The 24723-nt window shown below is 35.4% G+C and overlaps 2 protein-coding genes across 7 annotated transcripts; one reads left to right on the top strand and one right to left on the bottom strand.

Annotated features, from left to right (window-relative positions):
• Positions 1 to 735: 735 nt before the first annotated feature.
• On the bottom strand, positions 736 to 18021 carry LOC140762229 (CSC1-like protein RXW8). 4 transcript variants are annotated; one of them, XM_073099886.1, is made up of 11 exons: positions 17733 to 18020; positions 16856 to 17179; positions 15656 to 15802; positions 11310 to 11373; positions 11019 to 11228; positions 10392 to 10583; positions 5668 to 5966; positions 2875 to 3151; positions 2291 to 2566; positions 1211 to 1444; positions 736 to 1060 (listed from the first exon to the last, which is right to left on the bottom strand). In XM_073099886.1, the coding sequence occupies exons 2-11, from the start codon at positions 17134 to 17136 to the stop codon at positions 749 to 751; spliced, it is 2292 nt and encodes a 763-aa protein (XP_072955987.1). In that variant the 5' UTR covers positions 17137 to 17179; positions 17733 to 18020; the 3' UTR covers positions 736 to 748. The 4 variants fall into 4 exon arrangements, with proteins under 4 accessions (XP_072955987.1, XP_072955989.1, XP_072955991.1 ...); XM_073099888.1 differs by having other exon boundaries at positions 16856 to 17105; positions 17733 to 18019; XM_073099890.1 differs by having other exon boundaries at positions 15656 to 15758; positions 16856 to 17105; positions 17733 to 18019.
• A 2790-nt stretch (positions 18022 to 20811) lies between these two features.
• On the top strand, positions 20812 to 24504 carry LOC140763941 (DUF21 domain-containing protein At2g14520). 3 transcript variants are annotated; one of them, XM_073102330.1, is made up of 11 exons: positions 20812 to 21114; positions 21401 to 21477; positions 21572 to 21655; positions 21732 to 21845; positions 21965 to 22051; positions 22368 to 22507; positions 22598 to 22685; positions 23060 to 23133; positions 23602 to 23720; positions 23834 to 24084; positions 24210 to 24504. In XM_073102330.1, the coding sequence occupies exons 1-11, from the start codon at positions 20937 to 20939 to the stop codon at positions 24249 to 24251; spliced, it is 1254 nt and encodes a 417-aa protein (XP_072958431.1). In that variant the 5' UTR covers positions 20812 to 20936; the 3' UTR covers positions 24252 to 24504. The 3 variants fall into 3 exon arrangements, with proteins under 3 accessions (XP_072958431.1, XP_072958428.1, XP_072958430.1); XM_073102327.1 differs by having other exon boundaries at positions 23602 to 23723; positions 23831 to 24084; XM_073102329.1 differs by having other exon boundaries at positions 20813 to 21114; positions 23602 to 23723.
• The last annotated feature ends 219 nt before the right edge of the window (positions 24505 to 24723 follow it).

The following is a 24723-nucleotide window of genomic DNA, read 5'->3' as shown; positions in this document are numbered from 1 at the left end:
ATCTTCTCCTTCTTCTTGTCTTTGTATGCGGATCAATTATATGAATTGTTATTGTTGTTCCACGTTGTTACGTGCAAATGAAATAATCGCTTTAGACGAGTAGAATGAGGTGTTAATATTAGAGTTCAATTCTTACATCACACTGGGAGAAAAGCAAAGAGTAAGATATCGACACATAATGGCGTGAAAGCAACGAGGATTTAGTGAAAATTAATTAATATGATATTAGTCACGTTAGAAGAGATTTGATCGAATTTTATTTATTTATTTATTTATTTTTTTCAATCAGCACGAGTTACACATGGAAGACCTACAAATGGCTGCATGAAAGCTGCGTAGGGTGATGATGCCAGGATTGATGGATGGGGTTTCATTTTATCGTGTAATCGTGAATATTATATGATTAAATACACCTATACTTATTCGCTGATCATATTTTGCCTCCTTTTTAGTCTATCTAATATCTCTCTAGCTCTTCGACAATGTGGACCCAAAAAATAATTGATTCAAATGACCATCTCACCCCCTAAATTCTCCTTTTCTTTTCTCTAAAATAATAGTAAAATAATAGTTTAGGGGAACCTAAAGTTGATCCAATAATATTTGTTTAACAAAACAAGTATCTAGTAAATAACTATCCGAAAGAGCGCTTTGAAAGTAAAAATGGACAATAGTTCAACTGGTTTCCATGTAATTATATCTAAATAAAAATGAAATGAGGGCAGCACTGCACTATACAAAAAGAATTTTATATTGATAAGCTCCTTTTCTGTAACGTGACAATCATACTCAGAAATTTCACAGCTTTTTGTAGCCTAACCACTGGAAGTGTACCGAGTGTTGGGTGTTGAGAGGAATCATCTTTTGAATCCTGCGAGCGAGCATTGTTATCGATTTCGATTGAACTACTATGACCTTCAACTTCACCCTCGCATTTATCCCCCGGTGGGGATTTATCTTGAGCATCTGTTGGGAACTGGCAGTAAGCCAAAATAAGCTGTTCACGAATCTGATCCATTCTTCCAGACTGTTCATCTTCCCTATCCATGTCAATTAAATCCTGCCAAAATGTAAAAGATATATTTATATTGATCACTAAAACAAAACTCTGATCCCTACGAGTAAGTTATTTAATGAAGCACCTACCAAATTTTCAGGTTATGAAACTGAGCAAGCTATTCATAACTCTAAGATGAAAACTTGTACCAACCTGTGCAGAAAAGCTCTTGAACAAGGGATGAAAACGTTTCCTGCAGTACTCATTGAATAGTAGCGTAAAGATCACAAGAGGAATCATGAAGCCTGCAGCTACCGGTGATTCCTTTAGCCCAAATACTCCAAGGGCAATGATCTGTGTCAGGACAAGAGAGAAGACCGTCGTATTGTGCACAATGGGCCACATTGAACCCCCAGTTTCGTATCTTGAGCAGTAAACATTAAGAATCTGCCGATTAAGAGTACAGTATCTGTTCATTAGTACATGAAGATAGCTTGATATTGCCATAAGCTGCAATCAATCGTCAAAATTAGCTCTTCAATAACTAATTTCTTTAGCATGTAAACTTTATTTCATCAAATCTTCATAACGTTCCGTATTACTCAAAAGCTACTGCACTAAGCACATTAGTACGGAACCTATAAATGCAGAGTACTCCTTTTGAATTAGGAATTTCCATGGTGTTGATTATGCCAGCACAGAAGCAATTCAACAGCATTAGATCACAGGTTAGGCATAAATATTGGTGTATAAACCAAAAAAAAAGATCACAGAACTATTGTTTGAGAGATGAGAAAAACAAAATTAATCATAAAAGTACAGGTCCATGAATTCTCAACACATCTACAGAGCAACTACTTTTATGATTAAAAGAATTCCGCAAACCCCTTTCTCCATTTCGTTAAAAAGATATTTATGTACAGCACATCAGATGCAACACCTTCTGCTTATTTCATTTTTTACGTAAATTAAACACCGGAAACTTAATTTTTTTCTGGTTCATCAATATTATGATCAGATAGGCATTTTGTCCAGCTAGGAAATATTCGAGCAATCAACCATATTATGTTCAAAATTCCTACACAGAATTTGTGCCTTCACTACATAAGTTCCCAACTTATACATGCTTGATGAGAGAGCATATCAAAGATGACTATGGTTTCATGCACCGGCATTCAAGTTTTATAAAAATGGTCTCCTGTCTTCGGTATACAATGTGTATAAAATATATTCCTTGCAAAACATAGCTGACTATGATCAAATATTTCTGGTAAGGTATGAACAAGTTCTCACCTGATTGCGATACACAATGTAACCAAGAAAATAGTACACCAGCAAGAAGGGCAATATTAAAGGTGCCAATATGGAACAGGTGAAGCCAAGCAGTCCAAACAATAGAAGTTTTGGTATTTCAGTGTGATATGGGAAGGACGGAACAGAAGTTGGATCTTCTGTCTTTCTAAATATATACTTTCTTATGATGTTCCATATAAGGGAAAACAGTTGCATTACTTCAGAGGACAAACTTGCCCAGCCTGAAGTCAAAACATAAGTAATGAAAAAAGTAGCCTGCAACCACAACAAAATAAAAACTAATCAATCCAAATATCGTCAAAAGTGGGAAAGAACAGTACACTTAAGTTAGTCCAAAATTTGAAGTATAAAAAGAAATTAAAAATATTTTAAAAATACCAACTGCAAAAGACTGGCATCCAAACTAGTTTTTCAACAAAAAAAAGCTTCTTCAAACCAATGAGGCTTGACGCAAACAGAAATTTATTTCCAACTTGTATGTAGTAAGAACAGAAACTTTTAATAAATTCTCAAATGGCACTATGGACTTCCCAATGATAAAAATGCTGAAGCTAAGATATTACCTGCCTTGGTACAGCTTTAGCAAGCTGGGAGGGAATATCTTTCGGACTAGATAGCACATTAATCTGGCTGATGACAGATCCAGATAGAACATTGACAAAGAAGACATTCCAGATGGTGAAGTACAAAACTTTGTAACAAGCACTCTTTTTCCTTCCACTGTGAGATATAGGTCCTTCCACAGCAGAGAATATCATCATTGTTGGAGGAATAGTATAGAGAAATAACTGCAAGACTACACTAGGAAGGTATCCTGTTACAAGCTGGCTTACGAAGGGCCTGCATGAGAAATTGTCATGACTAAACAGGTTGATTCATAATACAAATGTCAGATTAGTTATGTTACTTATGTATGAACCTTACAATACTTGCTGGCAAAATTACGTTGACAAACATAAAAAAGCTTTTACATACAAACTCAAGTTTTAACCAAAGAATGAAAAGAAACGAAGATAGGCTTGGTTGGGATCGTCATCAATTGTCATAAAGTTAAGTGGAATATGGCCATTACACAGAAAATGGATTGTCTAAGTCAAAAACTTTAAGTGGGGATAAAAACCAGCTTACAAGTGCATGAATCTATCTCCATCATTCAACTCCACATAAAATCCTCCAAAACTAGGAAGGTTAACACATTTTCTCATTGCCTCTGTCCGAGTTTTGGTCTGCCTCTTCCTAATGTGCCACATCCAATTTGGACCTCCAAGTGCACATTACTCTATAGAGTGTATCAAGTTTACACTAATTGCACTTTCCACCCTTTATTTTTTAAAATTGCAATAGTTGACAGTCTCCAGTAACTCATAATCTGTTCAACTAGTTATCCATCAGTTGCAATGTTCCTCAAGAGAAATGCATTAGAAAGATTTCAGGTAGCATCAGGAAAGCTTTGGGAAGAACTGGCTGGATGTTGTAGGCATATATCGAAGGAGGTCGATGAACTTCAAGTACACAGATTGCAAAGAAATGAATCAAGTGACTTCACAACTTTGGCATCCGTAAAGAAAATCAAGTATGAAGAAAAAATTACTTGAGCTGAGATAATTATTTCAAATTCTAGTTATTTCTGGTTTCTTTCTGATATAAACCTTGGCCAACAGTAAGTCTACAAGTCATCAAATTTTCTTTATAGTCATATTCCATAAGGACCATAGCCAAGATTTTTGAAACTCGGAAAGGGATCGGCCGCTAGAAAGAATAATACATATTGGTTGTATCAAGCACCTGTATTGGATCAGACAATCTTTTTAAGCCCCTCTTTTTTTTTTCTATACTCGTAAATTACTATTGCACTCTCTTCTCACTGTTGCTCTATAGTAGTATGCAAATGGGAGTTAAAAATGTGTGAGAATGAGAGAGAAGAGAAATAAGGAAAAAAAAGAGAGAGAAAAACAACACTCACTCAAGTACACTAAAATACCGAGTAGTCAGAGGGGCTTACGGGATTAGCCACCGGATAAACTCAGTGAAGTATAAAGGGTAGGAGAGTATGTGTGTGAGAGAGAGATAAAGCCTAAAAACTAAAAACTTAAAAAACTTGCAGTTGAGGACATCAATTACTAATATCTCCTAGGTCAAATCCATTTTAGATTCAACCTGAATCTTTAAAAAAATCAGTTTCAGCTGAATTTCTGTAGATCCAACTAATATGGTAGAGATGGATTAGCCGGTCAATCCAAAACTAGCCAATCCTAGATAAAAACTAGTTAGGATCGGATTGGCTGATTTTAAGAACCATGACCATAACTGTCTTTTTATTATTAATCACTCCAAGTAAATTATGCAAAATCTTATATAGAAAGAGCTTGATGAGAAGAGAACAGAAGATGAATCCATACATAGATCCATTCAAGATGTTTAAATTAATGCTGATTATCTCAAATTGTAACAGTGAATAATTGCCTACCATGCGAATTCTATTTTCAGTAGTCTTATATTTAGCACTTTGTTGCTAAAACTAATATTTCTAAATACCAAAAATTCATATTGAACTGGGAGGCAAATTTGCATCAATAAGCTTAGAAGAGGATTTAGAGAACCTTTGATATACCAAACCACAATAATAAATCAAAGAATAATTACACTTAGACCACTTGAATTATTACCTTTTCTTATGTAACCTTGAACTATTACCTTTTTTTATGTAACCCCCTTGAACTTTTTGTGTGATATTAAATCTCCCCTAAACAATTGAAAATGCCTTAACCCTAATATAGTAGATGAAAAATATGAAAAGATCAAAATGCCTCTAATTGAGGTGAAATTTCTCTCTCATTTTTTTTATCCAAAACATAGCGATAAATATGTCATATAGTTATTCACATGATTTGCACGTGACAATTTATGGATGGAAAATGTAACATGAACCCAACAAAAATGGTGTTTGAGATATTTTCAATAGTTCAAGAAATCTATATGTCACAAAAAAATGTTTAGGAAGTTATGTGGAAAACGGATGATAGTTCAAGAATTCTAATGAATTATCCTTAAATCAATTCTATTAAGTGCAAAAGGTTTAAAATTTAAATAAGTGTATCGAGGCCATTGTTCGCTCACTTGATATGTTGGGATAGTTTTGTGGAAATTGTGGATATGTTGTTAGCAAAAGATTCCTTTTATTGGCTGATAATTACTTAGCAAGAGTATGCAAATTAATAAAAATTTCTAATAAAATGCAAATAACTTGAAAAGTCAATTCCCTTTCACATAACGCTAGATATATCTACATAAAACAAGTGAAAATGGCATATCAATACTCAGAAAACTTCTACTTGTAATGATACTTAGTTACTTACTTCTTCAGTATACCGTTCAGAAAAGGAAGCCTCTGCTGTAATGTATCTAGTTGAGATAAACCTTGCACAAATGTGACAGGTATCAGAAACAAAAACATCAAAACAATGCTAGCCAAAAGAGTAGCGATTCGACGAATCCAAAGCTGCCTGTAAGGTAGCCAAAGATTTGACCAATAGACATCATCTGGTTCTGGAGCCATGTCAGTCACCCATAACATAGGATTTGATGTCTGAAGTACTTCTGAAGAAACAAGTGCTGCATACCGTGTTTTGAAAAAAACAAACGCAGAAGCACATTCCTGTATCAAATATTAGCACAATTAAGTGAAATTTCAAAGTGCTTGTAGTTTAAGATTCTTGAATACCGACTGAAATGAAGCTAGATTAGATATCATATTTAGATAAAAAGGAGAATTTTCCTATGGCACAAAACATAAAAGATTCTGTGTATAAAAAGACAAAAAAAATTGTCCAACCATAGTTTGGTAAACTATTTTCTACTCTACGGTAGTAAAGTTTCTTGTGCTGATTTAACATTTACTACAAAGAAGAGAAAAAACTCATGATCAAGGCAAATAATTTCTCCCTGACACTAGTCTATTGCAAAGATAAAAGAAGAATAACAGGGTATAATAACAGGATGCAAGGGCATAAAGAACAAGTGAAAAGATAGAACACTCTCTTCCAGCCATCTAGCCTCCTCAAAAAAGGAAAGCAAGGCAAGAAAATTTCTGAACAAACAGGTACCTGCCAAAAGGTATAACCAAATAGTAACAACTTCCCACATCTAGATATAAATAAATCCTTAATAAGCATCTTTGCCTTATCAGAACTTATATTTTGTACTGAGACTTGAGTTTTTTTTTTAAATTTACATCAGGTATCCATTCAATTCTCATAAGAAACACCAAAGTCTGTTGAACATCTCTCCACAAAATCAAGGATGTTGCAATGCCACTTAGATGCCTGCAGGTCAGCTAGATTTGGTGGCGAAAAGAGAAGATATAGGATCAAAGAATAAGAAGCGATTAAAGATTTTCTTTCCAATTACCTCTATCATATGCTATAAATCCCTTCGGTTTAAGACATGCTGATACTTAGAGATGTCAACCTATTTATGTTGATGCATTGTCAAAAGGATAGTGCAACTGATGAGAAATGAACTCTGTCATCGACTATGATGACTAGTGAGAACAATTAGACAAATAATCTATCAGAGACTGAGGCAATGGAAGGACATAGGATAATTCCCCAACTGAGACCTAGGGAATATTCAAAAGATCCTCTAATCAGAAATTTTGTGAAATTTTTTGGAATAATTAGCAAGTTAGTGTTTCTCATTATTCACTATGCAAATTTAATAAAGTAATAAGCTAATAACCAACAAACATGTTACAATCGGCAACAATGGGTACTCCTTACTGTATGGATAAATAGAACATCCTGAACAAGTGACAGAAGTTCGGATATATTCAAGTAAAAGAAAGTGTTATTTATAATTTGCCTTTATTGAACAATTGAATATGTATATCACAGAATATTTCACAATCGCAAATTTCATCCTAAGAACTGTCATGCCAATGGCACGTACAGTTCCAGTACACTGTCACTGTGGCACATGTTGATCGGCACAGGCATGCTAGTAGCACACTAGCACACCCATTGACACGCCTCTAATAAATTTTTAAATCTTCTATACATGATTTTGATTTAAATACATGTATTAATTATTAGACCCTACACTAGAGTTTTTTATATCTACATAATGTAAATGACTTATTCTGTTAAAAATATAGCAAGAGTTAGGTAGAAATATGATTCAACATATAAGATGATTGAGCTAAATATTATAAAAAAATTGGGTTCAAACCAACTCATATGGAATTACTCTAATATATATTCATACACCAATTTTAATCAAATTGAATAAATTTGACATGCTAATTAAGGATGTTTTGAAATTTAATCTCCAATCGGTTTAGAAAAAACTTTCACTTTGTTTTGGAAAAGGAAAACTTAATCAAGAATAACAATTATATATAAAATAGCCCTATTCTAGAATACAAACATTGTTTATTAAAATTACATCTTATACTACATACTAACGTAATTACTAACTTACTTTTGATTTAACTATAAGTTCTGATGTAGGACAATGATAGGAGAACAAAATAGCAAACTCGCGAAATCCACCAAAGTAACAAGCAGATAAAATAATCTATAACATAAATAAAATATATATTTTTTTGTCAATAAAATTTTATTGTCGACTATAAAAAATAATAATACTTAAAATATCTTTTTGTCATAAGCACTAAATATGTAGAATTAAATGTAAAAAAGGATAAATATTAATGAACCAACATTTTATAAAATTAAAATATATTTAAATTATAATAATATATTTTTATAAGTATTGCATACTTATTTCTCAAACATTGCACATCTACCTTTCAAGCATTACATACCTACTTTCATAGCAAAATTTAAGTAGAAATATAATTCAACATATTATATAACTGAGCTAAAAATTATAAAAAATTTAGGTTCAAACCAATTCATATGGAGCTAGTCTAATAAATTCATACATCAATTTTGATCTAACTTGAATGAATTTGACATGTTAATTAAGGATGTTTTGAAATTTCTAGAAACATTTGGAAGACATCAAGTTTCTCTTTTGATTCTTATTTTTAAAGAGTACTTTTTATACATCTATACTCAAATACTTGATCTATGTAGAGAGACTCTAAGAAATAATAGATCTAGTAAAATTAAGCTAGATTTATCATTTGTACATTCCAAATTAGTTTTATAAGTGTAAAACAAAGGAAATACTTAAAAGAATGAAAGAAATATTTACCTTTTGATGGAATTTAAGAAGAAATTTTAAATATCTCCTTAATCTCCTCTCAATCTTCTTTTATAATTTCTACCTTCTCTATTTGGGAAAGTGGCTGCAATAGAGATCCAATTACTTGCCCATAAAGGATTTTGAACAACACCCATTGTGTCCCACCCGAAACCCTACTCATGTCTGTCGACACCAACAGCATGGGACAGCACGGCATGGGCAAGCATGGGATTATACAAGCGACAAACCCTATACCAAGTATCGGTATCCCACGGGCATGGCCATATTACCAAAAGGCAATTCTCAAACACAGTACTGTTTTTTGGCGATAGTATCCTCCTCTTCCCTTCTATAAAGTAATAGATCCGCCGGATTAATTTACACACTTAGTATCGGCAAAGTTGCATTCCATGTGTTCTTCATTACCCACTTTTGCAATCCAAATCCTTTCCTCCCTAAATCGAATTCAAGAGTTTATCCTCATTATAAACTTGGCAACTATAATGATATCAATAGCAAAAAATAAGTTCCATACCACCCCCATTTTAAACACTTTTCATTCTCTTACATTTGTTAGGTTCCGTTGATACGGGCAGGGAACAAAGATCCAACATGAAAATAATTCACAAATGCACCCAAATAAAGTCTTTGACTATTGTTGATATGTATAGCTGCCCCTCACGCTATGATTTAGTATGGTAGGATTGTGAAATTGCAAGAATCTACTAAACCAAACCCAAGCATAATTACCTAGTGGAAATTATCAACCATTGCTGACATCTATTCTCACATAACAATACTAGTTTTGACATTAACTTCTATGGCCATTCTCTACATAGGGAACAACCTCTCAACCAAAATATTCTTCCTCTTTAATACAGAAGTTATATAGCCTCTCATATAGTCATATAGATGTACTACAATCGTTCTTGTGAGAACCAGAAGAAAAAAAAAAAAGGGTCGCACAGTGATTGTACGTGCAACACCCCGCCTCACTTCTTCGTAGTTACGCGATGGAGGAGCGGCCGAAATCCCAAATCCGAATCTAATCTCAGATATAGGTTTAAAAAACATATCCTATAAATTAAAACTCTAACCTAGTTTATGGGCTCTCTCTCTCTCTCTCATTCTCGTCGGAGTACCCATCGTCAAATCGGATCGCCAGAGCACTGCCGGAGTGATCAAAGACCACTCAACGACTCACAGGTCAGCCCTTCATAATTAATTTAAGTTTAATAAGTTAGAATAAAAATACTTATTTTTTGGGCAAAGCGGCATCGTTGGTAAATCGAGTCGGTCAGCAGCTTCAGGTCACTAACACTCGTGTGCCGAAGTGTCGCGTCGTAGCCTTGTGTTGTAGGCGTGCTTCCTTGGAGCGTTGGTCGTCGTTGGCAGCCTTTCCTCCACCTCGTATGGTTGTCGTGGCCGTGATCGTGGCGGGAAGCTTAGGGTGTGGCTGATGACTGTCGACGACAACGGTCGTCGGTGGACTCTCTTCCTCTTTTTCTCTCTCTCTCTCTTCCTCGCGTTGACCCTCTCGAGTTAGACCAAGCTAACCCCACCCTTTCATTTTTTTTTTAAAGTTGTGGGTTCGGGTTGGATTTCGAATCCAAGACCCAACCCAAACCGAATTAGCAAATGATGAGCTGTGGGCTAACCCGTAGCCCAGCCCATTACTAATGTATTTGTTGGGCCTTAGCCCAGCCAGTTTAATTGAAATCTTATACGGCCCAACCGTAGCCCAGCCCAATCCAATGGGCTTAAATCAACACATTTTAGCTATGTTTACATTATATGAACTTATGAACTTACACAATGATGTATGCATTAAAAGGAAAACCAAAGTATGCACCGAGGATTGTAAGATAACCTCATCTCTTGCATTTGGATCTGAATGGTCATCAATTTCTTTTCCACTAACTTCAAGTTCATCATGATATAACTGGAAAGAATTAGATGGTCCTCCACAAAGACAACATCTGTATACACTTGGTCTGCACCTCTGATCAACAACATTATCCTTCAAATGTGCACACTTGTTATAAGCGTTCTTTGCACTACTCTGTAGATAAAAGGACTATGTATCATTAGAAAGAGGAGAAATAAAAAATAATTTAAGATGCAGTTGCAAACATATCCATGTATTATAAGAATTAGCAAAGATATTTCATCAGTAGTTCCCATCAACATTTATATCCTAGTCAAATGCACCTGTAATGAAGCTTCAAACCCATCAGATGCCTTAATGGGTTGAAAAGCATAAGAAAATACAACGAAGATGAGGGACATAGATATCCTCATATCTAATCCATCTAAAAATCAACTGCTCAAAGATCTAACCAAGCATTTGTAACACTAAGCTATTCATAAATATCACCAAATAGCATCAAGTTGCAGAAAATCCCTTAAAAGAAAATCCTCAATTCCCAAAACAACATGGAAAGTCAGCTGAATTATATCCACATAAACTAAACATTATGCACAAAGTTTTCTTTACCATAATTTTCTGAACTTTTCCAACTTTATAAACCATCTGATGTGACAGATAACTTGATGCATGATACTTTGTGAAGAAAGTCTGAACAGCATCATGGAATGGTTGTTCAGTTGATTTTGGGATACCACGAACAAGAACAGTAAAATGGCTGGGACTGAGAGGTGATCGCGTAACATGAACTAGTCTCATCCTAGCAATATTTTTATATTCCTGAATCCAGAAGTACAGATCATCAATAAATAAAAGCAACTAAATCTATGGAGAATTTAAGAGAATAAGATTTATTCTTACAAAGTAAAGAAGAATGCAGGCAGAGAAAGATATGATATAAAGTGCAACACAATGGACCCAAAGCCTGCAATACCATTGAATAAAACGTCTGTTAAATAATAATATCTTCATAAGAGAACATCTTAACAGTATGGAAAACGACTAGAATTTTTTTTAAAAAAAAAAAGCATTCTCGAGATACAACACATTTCAAGGGTCCAAAATATCATGATCAGTCGTCCGAAAAAATGATACATACCGGTTGGACCAATCACCAGTATCAGATTTTGGTATCAAACTATTTTTTAATTACATAAAATTTCTAAAAATTATTTTAAATAATTGAAAATTTCTAGAACTTAAAAATAATAATAGATTAATACGATTTATCTCCATATAAATATTAAATAAACATTCTCAATTTCTCTCCATCTCTTCCACTCACTCTTTCTTTTCCTCTCTGACAAATAAAAATCTCTCTCTTCTCCCAATCTGCCACATCTCTCTCTCTGGTGCTCTAGCAGAGAGAGAGAGAGAGGTGTTGAGAGAGAGCGAGATAGAGAAGCTCGTTAGAGCAAGGAGAAGTGAGGTCATCAGAGAGAGATGAGGAAAGGAGAAAAAAAAAGGCAAAAAGAAAGAATGAGAACTTATCAAAGAGGTGTCAATGGATCTGCATCAAAGGACTTCATCAAGTGAAATATGGGGGAGAGAGAAGGTAGATGGCACCTTGGTAAAGGGATGACACAAGGATGTTAGCTTCCAGATGATCCAACCCATTTCAGGTAGTTCTAGTCAATCTGGCCGAAACAGGAGCAACTGATATCCTACCAAAACCAATCTATTGGCCAAGGATCGCCTTGTAGTTGGCATGTGTCATGCCGAACAGAGATCGGCATGTGCCGCAGCATGGTCGACATGGCAAACAGCAAGAAAAAGGAAAATAGAAGGATAGGAAGATGGAGGATGAAAGAAATTACATGCATTGCCTGTTCAATTCCATCGCCATTGTTGTATCTCTTGGTTCATTACATGCCGACATGCCCTAATTTGCTGGAGAAGAACAACTTCACTCAATGGAGTAGAACGGATTGTGAAATACATGATCTGATTCACTTCAGGGACTATTTATAAGAGTAGATCCGCCTAGAGCAGATCTAACTTATGATGATCCAATCGAAGTGAATCGTAATTAATTGATTATCCGTTTCAACCGAATCATCTTCCCCAACATGGAAGGCAGAGGGAATTGCTGCTTTCCTTCCCCAACTCCGGAGAGAAGCCTCAAATAGGCCTCCTACGGCCGTAACAGGCTATTACAAGTCCATTCACAGTCGGGAAAGTCAGCACAAGACTTTTAGGGGTGGCATCAGCAATCAGCACCACCTCATGCCACACGCTGACTTAGCATTAGCATGGCAATCCCTGTTGTTTACTAGTTTCAAGGTGGGATTGAGATCGACCAAAACTAGAAACCTTGATTTTATTTTTTATAGCATTGAACTTGTACAATCGTCCAATCGTATATATAAGCGAGCATGCCAATAAACATATTCAACATAAGCTTATATAATAGATTAATAGGTTAAAATACAATAATCCAATTGTATGTATAAGTATATTGGAAAACACCAAAAAGCATCACATAGCAAATCTAAAGAGTAGAGACAACCACTTCTTCTCAAATTGCACCAACTTTTTTCAGCAAATTGGTTGCTAATGTGTGAGTAATATAATCAAGCATTTTGACTGCTAGCAAGATAAGAGTACAAAAAAAGATCATCTTACTAAGAGACTAGAAGGACACAATCATTGTGTGAACATATCAAGGAACAACGGAAAGAAAATTTTAGAGATATTGGAACAAAGAGAAAAGGACCAAAAACCTGATTCTAACCATGCTCTTGAAAAATAGCTTCACATATCATAAGCCTAAGGGCCCGTTCAGTAGCAGAAGAAGAAAAAAATTAAAATTAAGATAAAATGAGGTCTTATTCTAGAATAAAGGAATTTTTCCAATTTGGTATTTAGTTGCAAAAGGAACGATAAATGCCGGAATAAAAATTTGGGATAAGATGGTATTTTGTGATAGTTGAGATAAGGGATATAATCAGATTAACCTTATTGTTATTTTCCTAGTTTAATTTAAATAGATATTTCTTATTTCTTCCTTTTCTTGTGAGAAAGATAATAAGCTGGTTTAAAATTATATATAAATTATAATTTTATTTTATAACTATTATATTATCTTCTCATGGTTATTTTTAGTTTTCAAAATTCTTGGGCAAAATATATTTTAATTCATCAATCATCAGAATTTACACAATATAAATAACATCACAAATAGCATCATAAATGGATATCTCATATCAAAACATTTTTCACTGCAAATATTTTCTAAAATTGTGGATTAGTACTGAAGAGAACAAATATGGTAATTTGCATTTTGGAATAGGTGGGTGAATTACTTCAAAAAATTTCAAACCCCGATAAAAACCTAGAATAAAGATATCTGAAATAAGAGAGTTTATTCTACTTTCCCATTTCAAAACTTTATATCCCTTATTTAGCATATTTTTTTTTTTTTGTGGAAGAAGGGAGTTTATTCCTAAACAGCAGACATTCCATCGAACCAAACAGGGCCTAAGGGAAAAAATCACATAGCAATGATCTAATGAGCATACGCCTAGACTAGGCGTATCCTAACTAACATCACAGAAAAGTTATAATAGAATATAATTCCAAAACAGAAAAGAAAAACAGTTCTGAAACTAGTAGCTATCAACTTAGATACCAAAGAGGCACAATAACTCAGAAATTTAGAACACCCAACATTTCATAATTTTCAAATAATTTAATCTATCATTTACTAGAGTCCTGTTATAGTGTTATTTGTATATCAAGTGGAAAAAAAACTCTCAAGTACATTGACAAAGTTAGCAAAGTTTCTTCAAGCCAATACAAGAAAAGATATTATCTACCTCAAACAATGCATAATCATCAGAACAAGATGCCCCGAGTCTGGCAAAAGAATGCTTCAATTGTCTCATCTATTTGGGGGATTATCTTCTAAATAGCTCCTTTATGAAAAATAAAAATTGAAATAGTATAGACATCTCATTGCTCCCTATGCTCCACGTCATCTACTTGTATCTCTCCTCTATTAATTTCCCTTCTCAAACCCCTCTTACTGTTGACAGAATGAGGTTCCCCTCAAGGAAGGAAGAGGATAGGCTTCTTGCCTCAAAAGAAAGGAGGGCTCTAGGACACAGAGGATGATTAGGCTGTTGTGGACTGCTAGGATGTCCTCCCCATTTTGATCAATGATGATGGCAAGGGCTAGGGGTGCTCAATATACGAGGGAAAGAAGCATGTCTCCTCTTGAACGCCTTCATCCCAACCTCCAATCCAAGCCCCCTTCTCTTCTCCCCCAAAACCCACTTATCAGTCTTCTCAAATCCCACCAAACCATAGTCCCATCTCCCTCTCGATTCCCTCTTTATTTGCATGTTTTCTCTCTCTGTCTCCACCCATTCAAAGATTCATTCTGCAACAATGACGCCCCCATAGCTACAAGCAAGACCTTGTGTGGCAGTTGCCTTCTTTCTTCCTCTATTAATCCTTACTGAGATTGTCAAGACATCAACCTTGTCATATACAGCCACATTGTTTTTGACATGGAGCATCACCTCAATGTCATCTCCAGCACCCTCAGCGAGATGTTCGAGAGTGGCAAGGAGGAAAACAAAGAAATGAGAAGAAGAAAATGACAATGAGATAGCATGAAATCCCCATTGTGATATGGCGAGAAAGGAAGATATGTGTTTATAGTCTACACCAAAGTTGGTCTCATAAATAATTTGAAACTAATTATATTTCAATGATTGTCTCATAACTATTTTTTTAAGAGACATTACTTTAAAATAGAAAGCCTTCTATTTGCTGGCCAATCTTGTGTAAATCTAAGAACCAAAAGAATCACCATGGAGACAAGTATTAAGGGAACACATTTTTCCATGGAATTATTTCCTAGGATTTATTTCTATTTATAGCAGCCGGTGAACTAAGGTATAGTAGCAGCTAGCAAACACTTTCCCACTATAATGGGATCCATATTATCATTACATGTGAGTATATGTACCAACACTTCAGAAGGAAAGCTCTTTACATGACACCAACTCATTTCAAAGGATAAAAAACATGTCATATACTGATATATATATATATATATATATATATATATATATATATATATATATATATATATATTGATGGTTTAAACAAGCTAGTAAACCAGAGCACCAATGAACAAGCAACAACCTTGATCATAACCATTACAAAATCAACTTATTAGTAGTTTGAGGTCTCACCATTTTGATCTTTGTTCGACATTTCCAATAGTAAATACATCTAATGATGTTGAAGGAATCTGCCCATGAGGAATATCTTGTCCAAAATAATTCAGTGGCAGTACTGCAAATATGCACACAATGGCAGCTATGGAGAATATACGAATGCTGAGGAAATAATATATATATTCAAGTGAGTATTTAAATAAATCTTGAGAGCATGGACTAAAAATAATGGAAAAGATGTATGGAGGACAAACCAAAGAATACGATCTTAGAAATTGTTACTTAGTATCTCTGATTGCAACTAGGCAAGTAGCATCGCATATATACTTCAGCTCAAAGCAAACAAAAAAAAAAAGTTTCTCAATGGCAGATTATGTAAATGGGTTATTAAATTGCCCCTTGAAGACCTCAGAATAATCTATCATGAATTTCCAATTTATGCATATGCAGCACTAGCCCCTTTTAATGCCATGTAGGAGAGCCACCTTAATCGTGCCCAACTATGTCAGTCCCATGGCCTCGATAAATCATGCATAGAAATTCAATACATGGTTCAAAAACAAATTGAAAGTTCTTATCTCCCTAATGTAGGCATCAATGCATGACTTAGATTTGATTTAGCTATATTTTGATTTAGTTTGCCAGAAATTTATATAATTGGACTAACCCACTATTGGCTCGGGTTAGCCTAGATAAGGGGTTGCACAGATCGACCCCAATTAGTTGTTAGAATTTGTAATTCATTTTCGGGTTAGAGTTTCTAGTGAAGTTTCCATCACATCACTTTCTCCACTGCATGTATGTTATGTCAAACCTCCAAACAATATCTCCTGTAGATATGATGATACCGATTAAGCTTAATCCAGAAGTATATAATCGATGTTAGTGCTAACATATAAAATATGCCACTATGTCAACCACAATTGGTTATTTGGGAGCATTCCTTAGAATTAGAAAGGAAAGCTAGCCTTGACTTTGATATATTTTCCTATGAAAATGTTTCTCCATGCAACCATATTGCATGTTAGATGGTGAGAGGAGATTTGACTAAATTAGATCAACCATAATTGAAAGGAAACTACAAATTCCAGGGCAATTACTGCAAATTTGAGCAACAGAGCTGACTAAAGTAGAGATTGCACAATCAGAAAATATGCAGTCCATCACCAGAAGCACCAACCTGCGGATAGACAATAATATAACAGAATGACATACCTGAAGACAAGTATCCTAAGAAATACGACAGCATCTAATCCAGCAATATCCAGAATTTCTTCTTCCTTATACTGCAAGGCCTTCATTATCCAGCTGGGAGATGGTACAAACCTCTCCAAGATAAATGAATCCCGCAGCCTGCTATGCTCTTGAGCAAGCCGCCGCCCAAAGTAGACATTGACATTCCCCGGCTGCTTCCTCAAAATCGAATACAGTGACAAGAGCAACGCGCACAAACCAATGTTAATGCCTGCGGAGGTGAGCAGAGCAGATAATTTCATCTCTGTCTTCCGCTAATGTGTGAACCTTGCATCACCTAGATATCTAGAATGGCACAATAATTCCCTAGTTAACCAGGAAACATACTAAATACAGTAGAAAGATATATATGAAATATTTTAGTAAAGAGTGTGATGAGTCCAAGCCCACCAAGAAGTTTACTACTCTAGCAACAAGATCAAGAGATCAACAATATCATCATACCGCCCAATAACCAAAAGAAAGAACGAAAGCAAGAAAGCTGGGTCTTAATCGACAAACTTTGCATCATCTAACTATTGAGATTGGCCATCAATTGATTCATCGATATCCAGCAATACTGCTTACATCTAATAGCAATCCTACTAAATAGTAAATCCAGTAAAAAAACGAAAAATCCAAAAAAGCTCTCAAAGTTAGATACCAAATAGCGCGGAGATATTGATAGAAACAAGTAAAAGAATCAACTTTCTTAACAGGCCTCCAGAATCGAATATTGCCAAGAAAAACCGGATCAAAGATTGCAACGGAGAAGGGAAACTATTTCCAAGACCAGAACCCACGCTTCTTTCCTATATCAGATTGAACGGTAAGAGACTAAGAGGCCAACAAGACGAACCCTAAATGCGCGCCGGAATATGGATAATTAAATCGGGATCTTTTCGGATCGCCAGCCTCGAGCGTAGCGGGGAAGTGGGCGAAGAGTTGATGAGAAGTGTCGAGAGAGGAGAAGAAAAGGAGGGCGGGGGTGGTGACGGAAGGAGGGAAAGCAAGGCTAGGCAGGGGTAAGGCAGGGTGGAACAATGACACGTGGGGGTAAACCAGTGGTTGCAATCGCTGCGGCGTGGGAAAGCGTGAACGTGGAGGAAGGATACAGGTGTGGGCGGTGGCGGTCGGAGCGGAGTGGTTGGGCGTCTGCGTACCCCAACTTCTTCTTTTCATACGGAATTTTATGAGCATTTTATGACAAAAATATTGGAAAAATAATATTAAGCCCACTCGAGTTCTATTGCGAGTCCTTTTCTCAAAACTAGTGGCTTATCAACGAGATGAAGTAAAAAATATTCGTATTTCACACCCCTGAGTAGCCTACATTACCTATTTTCTTTCTCATTTTTTCTTCTTTTTTTTTACTTTAAAACTTCCTTTTTTATGAAATGAAACTTCGCCTGAAATTTAAAAAAAAATTTAGTAAATTTCTGACTTGCTTTGGCTATAATACTATGGTAATGGACTAATAGTATATATATATATATATATATATATATATATATAATTATCACATCAGTGATATGATTCTGTTACTGTATTAATTCATAACGTGGGAGCTATGTAGCGACTCATATCCTTTTCATATGCTTGTCATCCTTTGGTGTTACATTCCAAGTTGGCAGTCGGCAAGTTATATTATATGGATATGATTTAGTTTACCAGTTGACTTCGTCCAGCCGTTTGAAGCATCAGAGAACACTTATATTAAAAAAAAAAAAATTCCTTTGGTTAGCATATACTTATGTAAAATAAGACATCATGGTTCTTGGGAAAAATAAACCCAAAAAAAATAATAATAAATGGTTGCCTTACGGCACGAATCTTGATGACCGGTAGCACGATCATAAAAGCCATAAGCACGGTGAGATCTCTGAGTTCTTTTAAAAGGTCAAAGGTGCCTTTTTTTTAATAAAATGATTTAGAGCATGTGATTGATGGTCAAAGACTGCAAGTTTATTCCAAGGAAAAAAAAAAGGAATTCAGAATCACTAAGTAGGAATAGTACTAGTAGATTAGTAGTGATACATCCAGAGCTGTAAAGGCTAATGTTGGCAATTAGCCCGGATCATGATAAATGGTTAAAAATTTTAGATTCGAATACAATTTTGTTTATTAAATTTACATAGATTAAACAAATTATTAAGTAATATAAAATATTTAAATTTAAATAAGTTATTCGGATTATAAATAGACTTATTTATGTTTTACAAGTAGAGTTTTTTTCTTGTTAAACTGGTTATTCAAATGATAAAAAGATTATTTGGGTCATAAAAATAGATTGTTATGTTATAAATATATTATTTTATAATTAAACTTAATAATTGAGTTAGACGACTCAATCTGTTTATGATTCAAACCTGACTTAAATTCATCTCAAGCATTAGATCCCTATCATAGTTAATTTATAGAAGGATAATTTGCATGTTACGAAACTTTCTATAGCTTATTTGAGTGCACTCAAGCCCAAGCATATTGTACTATAAATAATTTGATTGCTTGAGCATTGAGAAAGCTAGAGCAAATAAGAAATCAACATAGCATGACCTTTAGACAACATTTGCAGCAAGGTCTAAAGAAACAACAGATCTTATGAGATGTTCTTGTTTTTGTGAAAAAAGGTAGCAAATTTAGCATTAATGGAACACAGTTTAGCATCCATTTGGAATAATTGCTAATAATCGACAAACCGCAACAACTACAATTAAGGACTTAATGGAGGTGAGTCATGCTACAGGTGCAAACATCTCCTCATAATTAGTATCATATTTTTGGGTAATTAAAGCCCCCTCGGACATCAATCCATTTGAGTCTTGGTTTGTAAATCCATATATGTTCTAATATATATATATATATATCCTAACATATTTAAAATCCCTAGTGGACATGTTATAACTTGTTTCTTAAGATAATTTATTTAAGAAATCAAATATGATATCTAAATGTCTTTCAGCATCACTAAAAAATAAAATCAAAATCAAAATGCCCTGGAAATATCAGGGTGCAGCTAGCTGGAGGGCTCTAGCCAACGACATCACAGAGATAAACTCCAATAGCACTTTCTCTTCCCACAACTGTACCTCTCTTCCTGAGAAACTATCACCATTTCTACTACTTTACCTTCTTCTTCAAGTCAGAGGCTAAGGCTCTTAAAGTAACCTTGCTCAAAACAAAAGAATGCAACCTACCCAAGGTTACAATTGCAGTGGACTCTAAAAGTCCCCTCCAACATCCTCAACCAGCACATTCCTTATCCTCAGTGTCTAAAGCAAATTCTTTGGAATTTGTTCCATTTAAGTTCCTGTTTCTTCTATGCTCCTATTCACTCATCATCACCCTTGCTTAGCTATAAATTGTACAGGAATACACCAGGTATCTCATCAGATAGTTGATGTATGTTTACATCATTTTTCAAAAGAGAAATTAAAAATATATTTTTTATTTAATTATGCAAGTTATGGATCGACACCAGCTGGGCACGTGTGTTAACGGAAAGGTGCATGTTTGAAAGGTGGCAAAGATAAGAAGACGTTACGAACGAAAGGCTATGGGAAAAGAGAAAGCCACGTCATGCTGTAATCGCTGTAACCAACTTTGGGTAACTTCCTAACTACTCACTCCGGAGTCCGGGCCTTTTCTCACATGAACACCGCGTACGAACGAAGCTCTTTTCGCTCATGCTTCGGCTTCGCATCCATCTTTACTAGTAATTATGTTGTGGAAATGGCAATTAATATTGAATTAAAGGTTTAGTAACTATTATTTATTAGCCTAAGAATCAATCAATAGATTATTATTAATCCTGCCACCTAAGAAGAATCGATCAATAGAGTTATAATCCCACGGTGTAGGGAACGCCACCATGTAAAGGATGTTTCTAGTAATTTCGCTTCCCAATGCTACTCTAAAGAATAAAATTTCCAACTACACACACCCTATATTTTAGCTAAACCCCTCTTCTCTCGTGCTTAAATTTTAGTCCGACGGGCTCGGGCTCGCGAGAGGAAGGAAGGAAATAGGAAGCGTGGGATTCGCGAGAAAGTTGCGGTGTTGGATGGCGGTGGAGTACCGCTGCTGCGAGGCGAGCTTCTTTATACACATCGGGATCATAGTGTTACTGGTTCTCTTCGCCGGTCTCATGTCGGGACTCACTTTGGGTCTCATGTCGCTTAGCCTCGTCGACCTCGAAGTCCTTGCTAAGTCCGGCACTCCGCAAGATCGCAAGCACGCAGGTGTGTCGAATAATCTAGTTGGTCGCTTGTAATTGCTATCCAATTGCAAGATAAAGGCTGGGATTTCATGATTGTCATGCACTTTTACTTTTTTGTGTGCCGATTTTGATTGCCGGGAAGTAAATTTGATGGAATTTGGCTTAAGGTAGGGTAGATTAGATGAAAAAATGTGTTTCTTTTTTGTGTTTGAAAAAGAAATCCTTTTAAGTCATATAGGAGTTAATTGATGCAATATCTAGTTGTATAAGCTGTAATTTGTATAGGGTTATTCTTGTTTCTTGGGCAGCGAAAATATTGCCTGTTGTGAAGAAACAGCATCTGCTGCTATGCACTCTTCTTATATGCAATGCTGCTAGTATGGAGGTAAATTGTCTTTCTAGTACTCTTTTTGTGAATTATTTTCTAATCCTTCTGTGGGAAAATTTTCTAGCTGAAAGATGTTTCTTTCTTGCTTCAGGCTCTGCCCATTTTCCTTGATAGTTTGGTTACGGCTTGGGGTGCTATATTAATCTCTGTGACTTTGATTCTTCTATTTGGGGAGGTGAATTTTTGAATGCTTAGGGAAGTTGCAACAAGTAGAATATCTAGGAATGCTTACATGTGTTCTATATAAACAGATTATTCCTCAGTCGGTATGTTCTCGTTATGGTTTAGCAATTGGGGCAGCAGTAGCTCCAGTCGTTCGTGTGCTCGTCTGGATCTGTTTTCCAGTTGCATACCCAATCAGCAAGGTTAAGTTATTACTTAATTAGACATTTTGGACTAGTGTATATTTGATAAGAGCTAAATCCTATTTATGGTCAATTCATAGCTGATGACATTCTGAACCAGAGCTATTATATGCTTTCAGTTATTGGACCTTTTGCTGGGAGATGGTCATGAAGCTCTCTTCCGCAGAGCTGAACTGAAAACACTTGTAACTTTGCATGGAAATGAAGTGAGTTTTCTAGACTACCTATTGACGATGCCTTTTGCCCATTCGCATCATGTTTTCTAGACTACACTTAGCTTCATGTGCTTAGTTGGTTACAGGAATCAGGATATTGGAAGCTACTCTTTATTCTGTGCACATAGAGTACCTTAATGGGTTTGATAAAATGTTTTACTTACTTATTTCTTTGCTAGAATACTTAATTGAAATGAAAAACCTGGGGCATGCTTGACTTACATTTATTAGACTCTTCTTTATTGTACCTATCACTTTCGTATAATTGGCTGTGTGAAAGTGAGTCCATTTACTGACTTGCAAACAGGCAGGGAAGGGGGGAGAGTTAACCCATGATGAAACAACCATCATTGCTGGTGCGCTTGAACTCAGTGAGAAGAAAGTTAGGGATGCCATGACTCCTCTATCTAAAACATTTGCTATTGATATCAATGCAAAACTTGATAGGTTCTTATCCTCGTTTGGCTATGACTAAAGTTTATGTGGTTTTTCCAAGTTCCATGCTGACATGATTCTTATTTTGATTCTCTTATGCAGGAAATTGATGCAGGAGATTTTGGACAAGGGTCATAGCAGGGTGCCAGTTTATTATGAGGAAAAGACGAATATAATTGGACTTATCCTAGTAATGTTCCCCACTTTTTTCTATAAGCTTATCCTCTTCCTCTATCCTGTTCAATATCACTGAGTATGTGACTTTTCAAGTTAAATGACTTGTTTAAATGGGTTGAAAATTTTAGATAATTTGTTGCATATGTCTTGAAGATATATATCACACTCCCGATGAGGGTAGACCAGACATTTTTAGTGTATTTGTCAGCCAATCGATTCTTGATTTGTACCCATCAATCAGTCAATGTATGTCATGAACTTCAGATAGTCTATAACTCTGTATACTCGGTAAATGTTACTATTGTTATGGAGCTTGGTTCTGCATTTGTTATGCTGAATGAATAACTATATTTTTTAATCTTCTGAAATGTCCTCATCAAATTGTAGGTGAAGAACTTATTATCAATACACCCTGATGATGAAATTCCTGTCAAGAATGTCACAATCCGCAAGATCCCAAGGTATATTAGGAGTTCAAAGACAACAAAGTTTTCTTAGTATGTACTTGCATAAAGTGAATTTTGCATACATATACCCACTTGTAAGTTGTAATCCGTTCAAAGTCCAATATGTGACCCCTTTAAGCTTGAAATTTGTGTGTGTATGTTCCTAGGATTAGATAGCATCATCAGAGAGGGTGTCCATGCAATCATCACTATTGTAGGGTAATGCCGATAAGGATATTTTGAGTGGCATCTATGCAAGAGAAGCATTTTATGAATTGTGCTAATTCAATATCGTATTAAGTCATTTGTAACAAGAAAAGGCAGAATTAGTTCCTTCTTGCTGAACCAGCAGAGACGCATGATCTGATATAGTTTGTTAAGTTTGACATACGGACTTTCGAATTGATTTAGTTTGGTATCATTTTAATTTTACTGTCAGATGTACTTAATTGATGTGTAGCCAACAAATATTGTGCATGTTAGGGTCCCGGGAGATATGCCTCTCTATGACATTCTGAATGAGTTTCAAAAGGGACACAGCCACATGGCAGTTGTCATAAAACAAAGCAACCTCATTCAGCAAACTAGCAACAATGTGGATGGTGGTAACCTCTCCAAGAGAACCTTGGTCCTCAATATTTTTTCTGCTACAAGTTTAACTTACAAAATGCTTGTGTTCTAATGTTTCTGGAATGCCGTTTTCATGGAAAAGTAGATCTAAGGCTAGACATCGATAGTCAGAAGACTAATGAAGGCAGCATGAAAACTACCAATCCGATACGCAGGTGGAAGAGCTACCCTGATTCCCAAAATACTTACAGGAGCAGTAGCAGAGGTAAGAAATGGTCGAGAGATGCTGAAGCTAGCGTCCTCCAGATACATGACGCACCCCTGCCCAAGCTTAATGAAGATGAAGAGGCCATTGGAATAATAACAATGGAAGACGTTATCGAGGAACTACTGCAGGTAATTGAGATGAAAATACTCCTCTTTATTAATTAATGCTCAACCAAAATTACTTCTATGTCTGTTTTATCTCGATGCCACCATTCTTCTACTCTGTGCTGATGCTTTCTTCTCTTGTCATGCAGGAAGAGATATATGATGAGACAGATGTTCAGGAGGATCAATAGTATGATGTCATCACAAGGATCAGGAATATATATAGTAGTGTTCTCCAAACTTGTTCCTTATTCGAATTTTCTTGAGATAGAGAGATATATAGATAAGACTAATGTGACCGCAAAGAGACTAGATAAGCCTGAGTCTCCCAGCTGGAGTTGTTTAGCCTTTGCGCACAGAGATACTTGAGATTTAATGGTGAAAATGAGTACTCATTCTACTTCTGTAATTGATTACATATGCAAAAGAGAGAGAATTCTGGTGCGTTCTTGTGTTAGATTGCTAATGATTTCAGACAGTGTTTTCCAATGCTGTTATTGACTGCATTGTTTATGTAGACTGCATCAAATACTTACTCTCTTTTTTTAAAGATAGGTTCGTAGGCAAACAGATTTTGCAAAGCTTAACACATTAAAAGATAGGAGATATGTTGAAACAGCCTCATTACACAACATAATAAGAAGAAATAAGAAATAATCATCA

The sequence above is a fragment of the Typha angustifolia genome, chromosome 7 (genome assembly GCF_048772165.1).
Source record: "Typha angustifolia cultivar Huaian chromosome 7, ASM4877216v1, whole genome shotgun sequence".
Lineage (NCBI taxonomy): Eukaryota > Viridiplantae > Streptophyta > Magnoliopsida > Poales > Typhaceae > Typha > Typha angustifolia.
The sequence above is the reverse complement of the archived record's forward strand: the minus strand, read 5'-3'. Positions and strand labels throughout refer to the sequence as shown.

Bases quoted from the DNA above. Each gene is read 5' to 3' on its own strand.
- LOC140762229 (XM_073099886.1), bottom strand. From the start codon at position 17,136: ATGAAATTATCTGCTCTGCTCACCTCCGCAGGCATTAACATTGGTTTG. The intron at 11,229-11,309 runs GTAAGAATAAAT...TTCTGGATTCAG, and splicing joins CCTGCATTCTTCTTTACTTT to GAATATAAAAATATTGCTAG. The intron at 2,567-2,874 runs GTAATATCTTAG...TTGTGGTTGCAG, and splicing joins CTAAAGCTGTACCAAGGCAG to GCTACTTTTTTCATTACTTA.
- LOC140763941 (XM_073102327.1), top strand. From the start codon at position 20,937: ATGGCGGTGGAGTACCGCTGCTGCGAGGCGAGCTTCTTTATACACATC. The intron at 21,846-21,964 runs GTTAAGTTATTA...ATATGCTTTCAG, and splicing joins TTGCATACCCAATCAGCAAG to TTATTGGACCTTTTGCTGGG. The intron at 23,134-23,601 runs GTATATTAGGAG...TGTGCATGTTAG, and splicing joins ACAATCCGCAAGATCCCAAG to GGTCCCGGGAGATATGCCTC.